General features: G+C 41.2%; 1 protein-coding gene across 2 annotated transcripts in view; it reads right to left on the reverse strand.

Moving 5' to 3' along the window:
* Window positions 1-1,098: 1,098 nt before the first annotated feature.
* LOC140719545 (chloride intracellular channel protein 4) overlaps window positions 1,099-15,521 on the reverse strand; it is a 148,675-nt gene continuing 134,252 nt past the window's right edge. For both annotated transcript variants that reach the window (XM_073034232.1, XM_073034233.1), the window contains exons 5-6: window positions 12,686-12,867; window positions 1,099-7,971 (exon numbers count right to left, since the gene is read on the reverse strand). In XM_073034232.1, the coding sequence (XP_072890333.1) occupies window positions 7,807-7,971; window positions 12,686-12,867 (347 nt within the window). In that variant the 3' untranslated portion in view covers window positions 1,099-7,806. The remainder of the gene's footprint in view (window positions 7,972-12,685; window positions 12,868-15,521) is intronic.

Genomic DNA, 15,521 nt, shown 5'->3' on the forward strand with positions numbered 1-15,521 from the left:
TTTCAATGGCTCACGTGTTACAATATTATACTGCAAATTATAGCAATTCTATGTTTCTAAACTCCTACGTCAACTATCTATTCCTTTCCATAGATACTGCCTGACCTGCTGAGTTCCTCCAGCATTTTGTGTGTGTCGTTTTTTATATATGTCTCCTAATTGGACAGATCAATTTTAGGTGATACAAAATCTTGCTTTATAATTTATTGTCCACTATATTTCCCAATATACTTACTTTCTATATTTAGTATAGCAATACAAGGTGTTCCACTACTCTGACAGCTCAGCTGAACAAACTCTCAACATCTTACCAACATTTCAACTTGATTGTTGTGTAATTCAAATTATGTGCAAATACACATTAGTGTAAACGAAGCACATCTTAATATATCTTCAGTATCATTTGATTTGTGTAATTACAATTATTTTAAATACATACTGTATGATTAATCACTTTAACCTTTGTCATAGTGGGCCGTTTGCTTCGGCCTTTAAGCATTGATCCTTGTTAATCCTGTATCTCATTCACTGTGCATACAAGGTTATAACCTCCATATCTTGGGGAGTTCAGATATGCTCATAGAAATTCCAGTTTGCTGAAAAAAAGCAAGTTTGGAAGAAGTTTGCAAGCTATTCCAAAGTCACAAACAGGGAATTTGTAAGTTTCAACATTATGGGGTGGCACGATAGCGTAGTGGCTAGCGCAACGGTTTACAGTACAGGAAACCTGGGTTCAATTCCCGCCGCTGCCTGTAAGGAATTTGTACCTTCTTCCTGTGACTGTGTGGGTTTCCTCCCGGTTGGTAGGCTAATTGGTCAATGCAAATTGTCCTGTGATTAGGCTAGGGTTAAATCAGGTGATCGCTGAGTGGCTGGGCTCGAAGGGCCAGTAGGGCCTGTTCAACACTGTATCTCAATAAGTAAAAGTAATTAATACTTCAAAATCAAATGGAGCTTGGGTCCTCAACTATGGCAAAGGCAAGACTGTGTAACCTGTTTTTTTGCTGGATATTGCTGTCACAAGCTGCATATATTTGTACCACACTAGTCCTTAGCCAATTGTTAATCTGATGATACAGATGCTACAGGAAACACATATTGGATGTGAAAATATACATTTTATTTTATTAACAGCAGCCAGCCGTATACTGGGTTTTTTTTTGCAAAAGTTGTTCCAACATACAGTGGGAGATAAGCATACTGTACAACAGGGACTGATTCTCATAGTAGGCCTGAGGAAAAGACAACCCAATCTACATGTAATATCCAGCATTTGAAAATAACATTAAACTTTTCCTCCAATGAAAATGCTCAGCGGTGGTAAGGGACTTGTCCTAAATGGTAAAGTTCAGATCTGAAGTATCGTTAAATATATTCTTATCCTCTTTCTTTTGTTAACCAATAGTTTAAAGTCACCAGTATTGAAGATATAATGGTCATCAGCACCCTGACTTCATAATTTTAAATTGATTTTGGAAAGACTACACAGAAATGTTGTTTTCAGTGCACCTGACTGGTCCTTTGTCGATAAAGAGTTGTTCCTTGATGAACCATTAACCCTTAGCCTCAAGCTTGCTTTGACTTGAGAGAAGACATATTTGCCAATTCAGTTTCCCCATCAGATCTCATCTCATAAGAAACCATTAAATGGTTGAAGCAATTTAAGTGAGGGTTGTCTCGGACCAAAACTTGGTGGTGGTCGATTAAATTAGTGCTGCGATCCTTTCAAATGTGTTGTCTTTGCAAATTTAAAATAGAAACTTCAAGTAGTTAATTTAGTTTGAGGTTATCAAATTCATTTCAGAGCTACGTATGCAAGTAATAAGACGTACGTACTCCTTGGCAGTTGACAGGGGTTTATTTGATCCATGGAAAGTGTAATAAACATTCTTGTGCATCAATGCTTAGGCTCAATGCATCTTCATCAGTGATATGCTAATAACTTTACTTTGTTAACTACTAGGAAAGAATTGCCTTCAGAATAAACATGAGTGCTAATTAAATATGCATAATTACTGCTAAAAATAAAACTACAAATGATCGCAATACAAGGAAAATGAACATGACAAAATTACCTTCTGATTACTCGTATCCATACATAGATTTAAGGAGAGCCAAGACAGAAGATGGATATGAATATCCATGACACGAATGAGACTTCCTTTCCAATAAATGCTTTAGAAATTGTTCACAAATTTAAATTTTCACATTACACTGAATACAGTACCATAATCAACATGTCAGCATACACATTGCAATCTGATTCTGATCAGAATTTTTACAATAACATTAGAGATCCATTTCAAACACTGTTCTGTCTGATTTAGTTTACTTCCAACTCCTAAGCAAATGAACACAATTTTGTAGGACTATAGGCATTCAGCTTTCCTGAAGGCAGGAACAAAATTATGAGTTACTTGGTTATTCATTCATTAGTGAAAAGAGAATGTCAAAATGAAGGACAAAGATGATGTAATATTTGAGTCCTTTGAACATGCTGTCGCAGATTACTCCGAAAGCTTTTTCTTACTGCTATTGTATTTTGTGATATGCATCCTAAATGTAAACTTTAAAAATATATGCATTTAAAATTGTATTTAAAAACTAAAGCAGGTTACAAATCTGCCTAAAGCTTTAGTGTAGTGCATGGCAATATTCCTCGAATAGATAAAATTAGATATAACACCTTCTGTTCATATCATACACTGGGTCAGAAGAATCCCTTTGAGTTCTCCCCTGCTCCTTATTAACCACCTTGGTGCTGAAGTTAACTCTGAAAGAAATTACAGTATTTTTACAAGTATCAACTCAATCCTTTTTACATATTCCTATTCTAAGTCCTTAAAAATTTAAGCCAACGGCCAATTAACTTTGGTCCCAATAATGTTAGAAGCTGGTGGCATTTTAGTATTTAGTCCTTTTGTATAACAAAACAGTTACATTTTAGAAACTGCTGCAATTGGTTAACAAGTTAACTATCAAGAAGGTATTTTAGGTTTAATATGCAGTCCTTTGTATTAATAACATAACATACCACTGGCATATCATTGCCATTATCATCAGAAATGAACTACTAAAGTAAAGCCAATTGGAGAACTGATGACTGAATCCAAAGGCATGTAAACATTGGAGAAATTAATCTGGATTTTTTCCGTGAAATTTTAAAGCAGAATATTACAAGATGCAACTGCATATTTAATTTTGACTTTTCTATTGAGTATATGAAACTTAATTATTTAATGAAGCACACCATTTTAAAATCTTTGCATTGTGCCAGATCCCAAGTGTACCAGCTAAGAGATTTCTACTCATTATTAGACGAATCACTTGATTGCTTTTTCCATCTCATCATTAATAAGTAGTCATAAAAAAGTAACCATTGCACCAGCAACCCCGAGCTAAAGTAATGTTCCTGGTGTTCAGTTCTAACCTTGAGTTCAAAATGTTTCCATGCCTTTAAATCTGAAGGAGTCCCCATTTACCTCACTGCTGCCAATCTCAATTCAGCTTAGTTCAAATTTTATTTTTAAAAAACCTAAAAGAGTGCTGGTTTTCTGTAGAACCTCATAAACACAAGAGGTTCTGCAGATGCCGGAAATCTTGAGCAACACACAGACAAAATGCTGGAGAAACTCATTTACTGCCTAACCTGCTCAGTTCCTTCAGCACTTTCTGTGGATTATTGTGGAACTTCTATGCTTCCTCTCAATTTGTCAGTCATAGTCCCTATACTTTTGAAGTTCTCGTGGAACGCATTGTTGGTTTTCTATCTACTGGACATTACTTTCATAAATGTTTTCACCGGTATTGTCTTTGCCTTGGCTGGAGCTCTCTGGGAAATTCTAAGACTAAACAGCCTACATACTCACATCTATGCATAAACATCCTTTTTTTTTTGCAATATGATGAAGACATTGAAAACATTGATAAAGTTTCAGAATGAAATTCACTTCTTAGTATCTTAGGGCAAAATGCAAATGGGCAATGGAGTATTGTTTTAAAACAAATAATAATCCATCAATTCAGAAGAAAGGAAGTCACGCCTGACAACCACAGATTTCCTTAATTCATCAGAACTACAATCACCTTCTGCAATTCTTTCAAAGACCAAATCCCAGTGGAAGTATCGTTCTCTACCTTCTCTCCAAGACAACAGAGCCGATGTTTACACACTGAATTTCTATCAGCACAGAACTCTTATCAGACTAAGTCTAGAAATGCTTAATACTTCACGAATGCTACAAGAGCATTTATTGAAAGTACCAATCAAATTTAATGCCGGCTCACTGAAAAAAATGCACCCCTTGTAAACATTGTGCAGGTATTTAAAAACAAGCATCTGCATTAAAGTCAATTATTGATGTTTACAAAAGGTTTAGGAGACATTTATTGGATCATGAGAAAGCTGAACCAGAGAGTTACAAAACCACACGAGTAGAAGGTGCACACCACTCAGATAACAAATATAAATGACTTTTTAAAAATGTAAATTACCACATAATGGAAATAACTCAAAAAATGTGTAGCCATCATTATCACATTTTTCATGTTAATAGCTCCTCTTCTGACTTTGCACCTTAATATTTGCAGGCCATTGCAAATCTTTCTGAAGCTGTAAATCTGTTACCTTTTGACACCAACAATCCATTTGGCTTAAAACAGATGCAAATTTCTTCACCCCTGCATATGACATAAGAGTGACCTTCGGGCTTTTCTCACCTGCACATTATCTGTTAGTCAACGACTATCTGTTCAACACTCTATCCGTTCGAGTAATGCTGTTAGCATCACCACCAAAGAGATTATGACATTTTTCAGGGTAGAATGGGTGGCCCAGATGGCTCACAGTTGGGGAGTGCATGATGGTAATGGTGCACCGATATTTCTTCAAAATAAAGCACATTGGATTATTTTAGTAAATACATGTTGAGGCTTTTCTTATTATTACTGAGCAATTTCTGAGTGTTATAAAAAATCTGAGATATTACTACTTACAGGTGGAAGCATGCCAAACCAAATCTAAAACATGCTCCCTAACCAGCAGTTGCATTGTGGGGAGATACATTTTTAACCATTCAACTTTGTCACCATATCAGGCTCTCACTCTCTTTTAGTTTACTTGCTTAACTAACTGATGACTTCAGGTGAAAATGATTCCAGGTGAGATCCATTATTTAAATGACAATGTTATTTTTGGTGGTGGGGTGGCAGATACACTTCTACCAAAGGAGGTGTAAGGTGCTCCTCCCCTCCTCTAGCCTGCAGGCCACCCTTGGGCAAGGTGTAGCACCTGCTTCACCCCCCGATCAGGGTCATGTGAAGCCATGGGAGCAAGTGGTGGATGGTCAAATGAGCAGCCGGTGCAGATCACAAGTCCTGGTTATGCTTCCACTGACACCAGGCAGACAATCTCTGAAGAGTATTGATAATGGTTGGGGTCACCAGTCTTGTAAAGACACTGCCCAGAAGGCGGCAATGGCAAACTACTTCTGTAGAAAAATTTGCCAAGTACAATCATGGCCATGGAAAGACCACGATCGCCCACTTCATACGACACGGCACATAATGATGATGATGGTGGTTTGAAAACGGTTTCTTTGGGAAGTGCATCCCACAGGGAATGCTTTTCTTAGGAAACGTGTCCCAGAGGTTCCGTTTTTCTTGGGAAACCTAGTTCCAATGAAGTTATTCTGAATTGAAGGGAAACAAAATAAACCATATGACTGGCATAAATGAGAAAAGTCAATTGTACAGGTCAACCATTAATGGAAAATTCTCCGACCTTCTATGGCTACTGATGAAAGAGCTTCCGCTTGTTTTATGAAGCTGATTTCTTTTAACAAAATGTATATTCCCCAATGTTCTCCATAGAGCTACCACTGTCTCTCACCACATAGTCACCGTTCCCAAAGGTGTGTGATGATTGATGAGCCCTTAGTGCAGCCTCAAATATTGCTCTGAAATCAGTGAGCTGGAGGTAAATGAAGTTGATTAAGTAGGCGAAATTCACCGAGTTTTGTGCTGCTACGTGTTGGTTGTGCACAGAAACTGCGAACGAATAACTATCTTCAGTGTTCAAGAGAATGAAAGTTTTTGCAAATAAACTAGTTTGGTGTGACTCCATTGCCAATGCATTTCATAGAGTGCTAATGTCATAATGTTGCAACAATCACTTTGGCTTGCATTTAAATCATTTTGAGCAATTTTGTTGTTTTTGTTCACGTATAAAGCTTTTAAAAACCTGGGCGCAAAGGGAACTTAGTTATGAGTTAGAAAATGACAGCTCGGTTTTTATCATCTAAATATGACAAGTGAGTCACCTTAAAGCAAGTCAGCCTGAGATAACTTCACATGATGCCTATCCTTACAAGATCATTATTGAGTGTCTGTTGTGGCCTGTGGGTTGTGATGCATTTAACTTGGGGCTTCCCAACCTGGCATCTATGGACCCATTTGGTTAATGGTAGGGGTCCACGGCATAAAAAAGGTTGGGAACCCCTGGTTTAAGCAATGAGATCCCCGATAATGACAATGTTCATTCTCACGTCATTCTGAATACCAGCCATAAATCTCATGCAATCGAAACGTACAACGCCATTCCTCCCAGTTTGCTATTTTGCTGTGGATGTAGAGAAAGAAAACCTGACAAAGAAAAGCTTGACTGCTTCTTGCAAGAAGTTGCTGACCCTCGCATTCTGTGAAGCGACAGAGCCCACGGAACATCAGGATTTATGTATCCCCTTTGAGAATATCCAGGATGCAAACAGCGTCAGCTGTTTCATACACTAATAAGGCTGGGATTATTCACTCAAACAGCCAATCAAACGGAACAACCTTTCGAAATTGTAAGGGAAAAAGAGCTAAACATCCTGCTTTAATTTGTTGAGCATGGGCTTCTCTAGAAGGATAATTATCTCCACATAACAAAACCTTACAAAATGTGTTATAAACAATAAATTGTGTCATCCTCTACACCCATTTGGAACTACGTTTTACCTCAGTGTTGACTTTTGTTCATCTCTAGCTCTCCTGCCCCTTACAGCAACCATATGAACCCAGGTAAATTTGTTAACTGACCAAAAAATCTGTCAGACTAGAGAATAACAAGTCAAAATACTGGTGTTATCGATGAAATTTAAGAACAGGGCAAGTGGAAATACTTTATTCATTATTAATCAATCACAAATTTGAGGATTGTTGCAACATTATAGATCTAACAATAAAAGTCATCCATAGAATGCTATTATAATATTTTGTGACTTAATGTGTATATCTTCCATAATACCTACACCAGGGCTTTCAAGGCTGCTTGCATGATTGAAGATGGTTACACTTAGCTGCTGGTGTGATCTTAACCAGTTAGGCACTATAATCATTTCATTTTTGAGGCCAAGATAGGTTTTATGATATCTACACTTAAAAGTGATCTAAATTGACCGTAAGAAAAACAGAGGCATTTGGGCTATTTTTAAAATAGCTTATAGAATGACCGTTCACAGTGCAAGGTCTTACAGGCACAGCTTCCTATAACATCATTACACAGAGAATCAACTCCTTCTTGGACATCAGTTACCATATGGTCATGATCACCTAAGCAACTGCGTGCTTGATTGACAGAACATTGAAAGCCCTTCCTAAAATATATATATGTAAAAAAAGTAAAAACTGAGATACCTGAAGTTATAATCCAATAGAAGGTATAAAATCATATCTGACAATTTGCAAAACCATGCAATAAAAGGAAAGCGTTCTCTGTTAACAAAAGCTTTTCTGTTAGTGGGTAACATATGCTGGCCCTGCTAATCATCACTTGCAGAGACGCTTTGCTACGTCTGCATAAGCGATTTCAATTTCTTTGTCTCCGGGGCAGGTGTTTGTGAATTCATCCCTGGTATAGGCATTCTGCAGGTACCGCCAAATTCCCGTCATGGACTTTGGAATGTCAAAGTTTCGATATTTCTTTGCTACCACCTGGAAAGGAAATGCATTTACTTTATAACCTTGCTGTGCAATGACATGAATGCTTAAAAAGTTTCCTGAAAAACAAATAATCATAAGTTTAGTTACAGTAGAAAAGAATTGCAATTGTAATGGCACTCAGCCTTTCGAATCGATACTAGTTCTCGGAAGAAAAACCTGTCAGTGTCATCCCTGTCAGCTTTATCCCGCCCCAAGTGCAGTCTTCTATTCAGGAACTCCTCCCAGCAGACTGTCAAAGCCCGGTTTAAGACAAACCCTCCCCAATGGCTCTCTGTCTCCAAATCAGCTTTGGCAGCTGATGGGTTCTCCTCCCAGGCTCATCTGCTGTCAAAGCTGTCACTGATACTGAGATTTTGTGACCGAGCCAGCAGAAATAGGGACCAGTCCTGGCTCTGAGAAAAGAGCTGGCGGATGAGAGACTCTTACAGCTGGCGATGTCTCCATTTGCCTGCTGCCTTCCCATTCTCACGGCCAGCAGTGGTTGCAGCTTTGAGCATGTGCCATTGAGCAGTTCTGTGCTTCGTGGACAGTTTTAAGCCTCTTATCTAAGAAAGCATGCACTGGCATAGAGAGGGTCCAGAGGAGAATCACAAAAATGATCCCGGAAGTTAGGAGCATTTAATGGCTCTGGGCCTGTACTTGCTGAAGGGGGATTTTGCTGAAATCTATTGGATATTGAAAGGCCCAAATCGAGTTGTCTTGGAGAGGATGTTTCCTATAGCGGTGGAGTCTAAGACAAGAGGTCAGAGTAGAAGGACATCCTTTAGAACAGAAATGAGGAGGATCTTTGCCAGTGGGTGGTGGGGAATCTGTGGCATTCATTGCCACAGTTAGATGTGGAGGCCAAGACACTGGGAAAATTTAAAGTGGAGGTTCTGGATTAATAAAGGTGTCAAACATTATGGAGGGAAGGCAGGAGAAGCGAGTTGAAAGGAAAAATAAATCAGCCATGGTGGAATGGTGGAGCAGACTCAACGTGCTGAATGGTCTAATTCTGCTCCGATGTCTTAAGATCTGTTGAAGTTACTTTGACAAGTAAATACACTGCATCTTTTTGCTGGTGAAATCTACAGGTACAGTGGCAGGTGCAATTGATTATGATGATCATAAGCACGTGTAAATCTGCAGATGCTGGAAATCCAAAGCGACGCACATAAAATGCAGGAGAAACTCATCAGGTCAGACAGCATCTACAGAAATGAACAAACAGTCGACGCTTCAGGCCGAGAGCCTTCTTCAGGACTGAGAAGGAAGGGGGAAGATGCCAGAATAAAAAAGTTGAGGGGGAGGGGAAGGAGGTGATAGATGAAGCCAGGAGGATGTGAAAGGTCAAGGGGTGGAGAAGAAGGAATGCTGATAGGAGAGGAGAGTGGACCACAGGAGAAAGAGAAAGAGGAGGGAATCCAGGGGGTGGTAAGAAGAAGTAAAATGTCAGAGTAGGGAACCGAGGAGGGGCAGGGGGATTTATTTACTGGTTGGAGAAATCGATACTTATACCACCAGACAGAATATAAGGTGTTGCTCCCCCCCACCCCGAGGGTGGCCTTATCTTGGCACAAGATGAGGCCATGGACCGACACTTGGGAAAAGGAATGAGAATCGGAATTAAAATGTTTGGCCACCGGAAGTCCCGTGGCGGATGGTATGGAGGTGCTCGATGAAGCAGTCCCCCAATTTACAACAGGTCTCACCAATGTAGGGAAGGCCAAATTATGGCGATGGTGGAATGACAAGTGAGTACTTGCTGTTCTCAAAAGTGCTGAGTTGTCTAAGTGTTTCTTTTTAATTACACTCATCCGAACAGTGGTGTATTTTCCATCACACGCTTGACTTTTGCTTTAGAGATGGAGGAAAACTTTTGTGGAGACAGGAGGTGAACCACTTCACACAAAATACCCACGCCTCACTTCCAAAATGATTGTATGGCCTACCAGTTACTGGTGACCCATAAGATATTAATAAAAGAGCATTCATTGAGAACATAGATATTAACTATCAAGCAATTATGAAGGCAAATGGTCGGATTTAACGCAAGGGGGTTGCAGCCTAAGCAACAGGATTTGTTACAGTTAGATAGGGTTTGAGTGAGTCTGACCTGACGTATTGAGTACACTTTTAATCTCCTTACCTAAAGAAACATATATTTGTTTTGGAGCTGGGCAACAAATGTGAACAAATTGGATCTATATCCTCTGGAGTTCTGATGACAGGTTGAAGTTAATTCAGACACAAGAGATCCTGCAGATGCTGGGAACCTGAATCGACAGACAGAGAGAGAGAGAGAGAGAGACACACACACACAATGCTGGAGGAACTCAGCAGGTCAGGCAGCATCCATAGAAGGATATGAATAGTCAACATTTCAGGCCAAGACCCTTCACCGTGGCTGGAAAGAATTCGGGCAGAAGCCAGAAAAATAAGGTGGGGTGGGAGGGGCAGAGCACAATTTGGCGGGTGATTGGTGAATCCAAGTGACAGGGGGAAGGTAGACTATCACTCCCCTCTGTTCCCCCCCCCCCCTTTAGTTTTCGCTTATTCCTCTGGGCCCTTCACCCCTTCTCTCCCCTCCCCCACCCTTATGACCTGCCTATCATCCACACCTTCCTCCCTCTGGTACCCCACCTCCTTCCCTTTATCGCATTGTCTAGTGTCCTCTCCTAGCAGATGCAATCTTGTTCAGCTCTTTGCCTCACCCACCTATCGCCCTCAACCCTCCAACTTCCTTCACCTACCTAAAGACTGTGTCAGAGATAACAAAATGGGCAATTAACCTCCTCTTTCCGGGTATTCCTCCTTTCCGAGCTGTGGCAGATATCCCTCACCCACTCTATAAGTGACAGAGCTCTTCCCCATATTTTATCAATTTCTTGCACCTGTGTTCTCACATTTAAACTATCAGAACACAGCACTGATAGCATTCACAGCGTCTTCACCATCATTTATAACCTTTTCAGTTTTTACCAGCTTCAATGAGGCTCCATCTCCAGGCCCATCATCTGCTCCTGTCCCTTTTCAGTATTTTGAAGGGACCATTCTCTTTACAAAGCCCTGGTCTACTCTTCCACTGAGCACACACCTTCTTCTATCATGTTACCATGCCAATGCAGCAAATACCAGAAATAGCCCTTTACCTCCTCTTCCCCCTGCATCCAGAGACACAATCAGACCTTCCAAGTGAAGCAGTAATTCACTTGCTCTTCTTCCAATCTACTAAACTGCACTGTGATCCCTTCTACCTCGGCGAAACCAAATGCAGATTTTCAGAGCAGTTTCGTTCAGCCTGCAGAGGCTCAGAGTTCCCCATTGTCTGCCATGTTAATTCTCCATCCTCCTGCTACTCTGCCTTATCTGTCTGCACAATTACGGATCTCCCCGTACAAACGCTACCGCCTGATCACCTTCTAGAACTCAAAAGTCGAACAACTGAATTTCTCTGTTGTATCAGAACTGGCCTGCTGTGTTCCACCAGCATTTTGTGTGTGTTGCTTGAATTTCTAGCATCTGCAGATTTCCTTGTGTTTGGCCATTTCTATGGTGAGTTATCCCTCTTCAATTCTGGTTCTGTTCTCTTCTCTCTGCTGAACATGTCCTGCATGTTCATATGATTGCACATTGGTAAATTATTATTGTGCGTATTATTATTCTGTACTTTAATATTAGTTAACATTATTATTATATTATTATTATTGCTACATATATTTTTAAATGTTGTTGCTGTAACAAAATAAGTTCCCACTCGGGATAAATAAAGCCCTTTATTATTATTATTATTATTATTAATAATAATAATGGAGGTCCTCCATCTCTGGCGGTGTTCAGGGCTTCCTTCATGATGTTAGCAGCTTCCTCTCAGTTTTCACTTCAGTCAGTCATGCAAATCCTGTACGGAGACTCAGGAATACCATCACACTCAGATGTAGAAGGAATCTACATTGCTATATCTGTAGCAATTTTGTTCGACCGGTCAGGGTCGCTAACCCTGAGAAGAACCCCTGAACTTGGAGGGCCAGTGGGTCACTCATACTCCGGCCTCTCCTTCTGACCTGTTTGGCATGGGTGACTCTGTCAAGAGCCAAAGCTTAAAGCCCTGACTCCAGCTAACATAGCTCTCTGGGTCATCAAGGCACATAAGCTCTGAACCACGATGAGATTGTGGGCCTTTTGGATCCTCTCTGCATCTAACAATAACTCATATTCTCCCTTTCACAGATTTCTATTTTTCATTCTACAGCTGATTGAGTTGCTGAGTTTTTTTAAAAGTTTTTTTTTGGATATCTAATGTCTGTATCTTGCTTATCTTCTTTCCTGGTTCTGCCTGCCAACGGTAAATTGCATAAGGGAAGGCACTTATTCAAAGCTAACAGGATCCTTCGTGAACATAGTCAGGGTAGACAGGAATACAATTGTTCCCTACCTGGCCAAACCTGCCATTGACAAACACAGCAAAGACAGTTTTCCTCAAAGGCCAAGATTATGGTCCAGAAGAGGAGAAAAGAATGTTTCTTTGTTAAAATAAGTTTACTTGGTGGGTCTGCAGAAGCAGAGGCGCCAAGCTGCAGTGCAGTACTAAAGTTAAATACGAACAGAGCCAAGACATCTTGCCAAGGCCATTTGCCAGGTAGTGTTACACTAATTGGTCTTTCTTCCAGACTCCAGATGTTTCTGCTTATCTGGATCTGAGCAAAATTAAAATAATTCGACGTACCTTGACAATGTGAAGCTTTGGGAGCAGATTGCAGTCTGCAAGTGTCATCTCGTCCCCATCTAGGAACATGCGGTTGGAGGCCTTGATGTCCTCCATGCTGTCAGCATCGATCTCTTCCGGAAGAGCAGTGTTCAAATACTCATCCAACTTCTGCAAGGTTTTCAGCAGGCCTTTTTCCAGAGCTGGAACAACAAATGCGGAGCACTCCAGCTAAACATATGCAAATAATACATAGAGTTCACGCTATGTCACACCCCCACAGCCTGGTTAACCTTCAACCACACATTTACATTCATTTCAGTTCTGTGTTCGTGGATCTTCCTGAAATTCGATAGCAAAGGGGAAAAAGCTGTTCCTACAACAATGAATGTGGGCCTGAAATCTCTTGTACCTTCCCCCCCACCCCCCGCCCACCCCGGATGGTAACAATGAGAATACAGCATGTCCTGGATGGTGAGGATCCTTAATGATGGATGCCAAATTCCTGAGGCACAAACCTCTGGAAGATGTCCTCAATAGTGGGGAGGCTTGTGCCCATGATAGAGCTGAACGAGTCTGCAACCCTCTGAAACCTCTTACAATTCTGTGCCTTGGCTCCTTCATACCAAATGGTGATGTATCCAGTCAGAATGTTCTCCACCATACATCTCTGAAACCCTTCTGAAGTCTTTGGTGGCATCCTAATAAAGTTTTGTCCCCGGCCTACCTTCGTCAGGATTGCATGATTCTCCTCACATTCCCATCAGCTCCCTCCGATTCTGCCACTCGCCCGGAGAATTGGGACAATTTACAGAGGCCAATTAATGTACCGACTTCCCCCCCCCCCACCCCGTGTTCGGATATGGGAGGAAACCCCGCATCCCACAGGAGCTCACACGGCAAAGGACCCGAAGTGAGCACCGAATCCGGGTTGCTAGAACCATGAAGCAGCAGTTCTGCACCATGGCAAAATGCCCCTTGTCCTCTTAGAATTGTTTTCATTGGCCCATCACTGGCAGTACCAGTAACAGTGTTACACTTCCTCCGTGAACTTCCTCATATTCAAACTCATACAAATAATTGTGTGAACTAGAATCACTTTTCCCTATCAACCTGTCCACCATTTCGTAAGATCATTGCTGACCGGATTACCGTACATTGACCTGCCGTAATCTTTCACCCCTTTTCTTAAACATCTCTGCCTTAAAGATATTTGATGATAATGACATTCCAAATCCTTTTAAGGAGAGATTCAAAGAGTCATTTAAGAAAGAAATTCATCTCAACTTTCTCATAAGCCGCAAACTCCCTTAGCTTTAAACATACATCCCTGCTTCTGGATTCATCCCCTCCATGTCCACCTTAAACCACCTCAGGATCTCTTATTTATTTACTGAGATACAGTGTGGAATAGGCCCTTCCATTTCAAGCCACGCCACCCAGGAATCCTCCAATTTAATCCTAGCCAAATCAAGGGACAATTTACAATGACCAATTAATCTACCAGCTGGTACGTCTTTGAACTGTGGGAGGAAACCGGAGCACCCAGAGGAAACCCACGCGGTCACGGAGAGAACGTACAAACTCCTTACAGGCAGCGGTGGGAATTGAACCTGGGTCGCCTGCAGTGTAAAGCTTTCTGCTACCCACTATGCTACCATGTCGCACATGCTTCAACTGAGTTGGCTTTCAACCTTCTAAACTCTAGTAAATATTGTCAGAAAGCGTGGAACAGGAATGGCAATGGTTAGTATGATCCACTGTTTTACAGTGATTACTGGGAATTTAAAATGTGGGAGCCCACTGAGTTGGAAGACATTCACACTTGAAAGCCCGTGCAAAAAAGAGAATGCCTTCTGCAAATCTTATCATAAACTCGGCTCTACATTCCTACCTACCCTTTGTGTACAGTATTGGTCTCCTTGTTGAAGGGAGGGTGTCAGTGCATTAGAGAGGTTTACTAGACTGACAGGGTGGCAGGATGGAGATCCGTCTATAAGGTGGAGCCTGTTCTTTCTCCTAATTTGTACGTTTGCATGATGATTACGTGTAAAGGTAACAGAAGCAATTCAATTCCAGTTTAACTGTTATTCAACCACACATGCATACTCATGAATACAACCAAACAAGTCAGCATTACTCCGGGGCCAAGGTACAAAACACAATACCAACAGTCACTCACAGCACAAAGCACACATAGCACATACAAGATAGCAAGCACATAAAGGTAACAGTAAGGTACAGCCACACAATAAAAGAGTCTGAACTCGAGTCATCAATGGCACAGGAATCTGCAGTCGACCACAATAGAGCTTGTCTTGTGCCAAGGGCAAGACTGGGGTGGGGTTGGGGAGGAGGGGTCCAGCACCAACTCCAGCTTGGGCGCTGTACCACACTTGCCCCCGGTGCAGCACACCGGCTCCGACACCTCTTTGCTTTGCAGCTGTAAACAGATGAAACCACAGCTCACGGCCTAGTCCTTGCTATGACTGAGGCCAAGCAGGCCCCTGCCACCCACCCCAGTTTCCTGCCAATAAATCAGAAAAATCAAAGTTGCGGCATTGCACACTAACACTGTCCAAAAGGGTCTTGCGATCACAAGAACTAAGACGGTCACTCGCTGTTAGACTGAACACCTCGTTCAACTCAGGCAGCAGCAAGGTGCAGAGATCCTTCATTTTTTCCAACAGTAAACAACTCACTGTTGGGGTCGACCTACAGTGCTTTAAGTTCTTAATGTACAGCAGGTCCTTGCAATTATTAAAAATGTTTAAATGGGACAGTAACCCCTTTTGTTGACCCATAGAAGCTGCACCAACTGAATGCGCCACCATCTTACCGAAGCAGCCTATCTTTC

Source organism: Hemitrygon akajei, chromosome 32 (genome assembly GCF_048418815.1).
Source record: "Hemitrygon akajei chromosome 32, sHemAka1.3, whole genome shotgun sequence".
Classification (NCBI taxonomy): Eukaryota; Metazoa; Chordata; class Chondrichthyes; order Myliobatiformes; family Dasyatidae; genus Hemitrygon; species Hemitrygon akajei.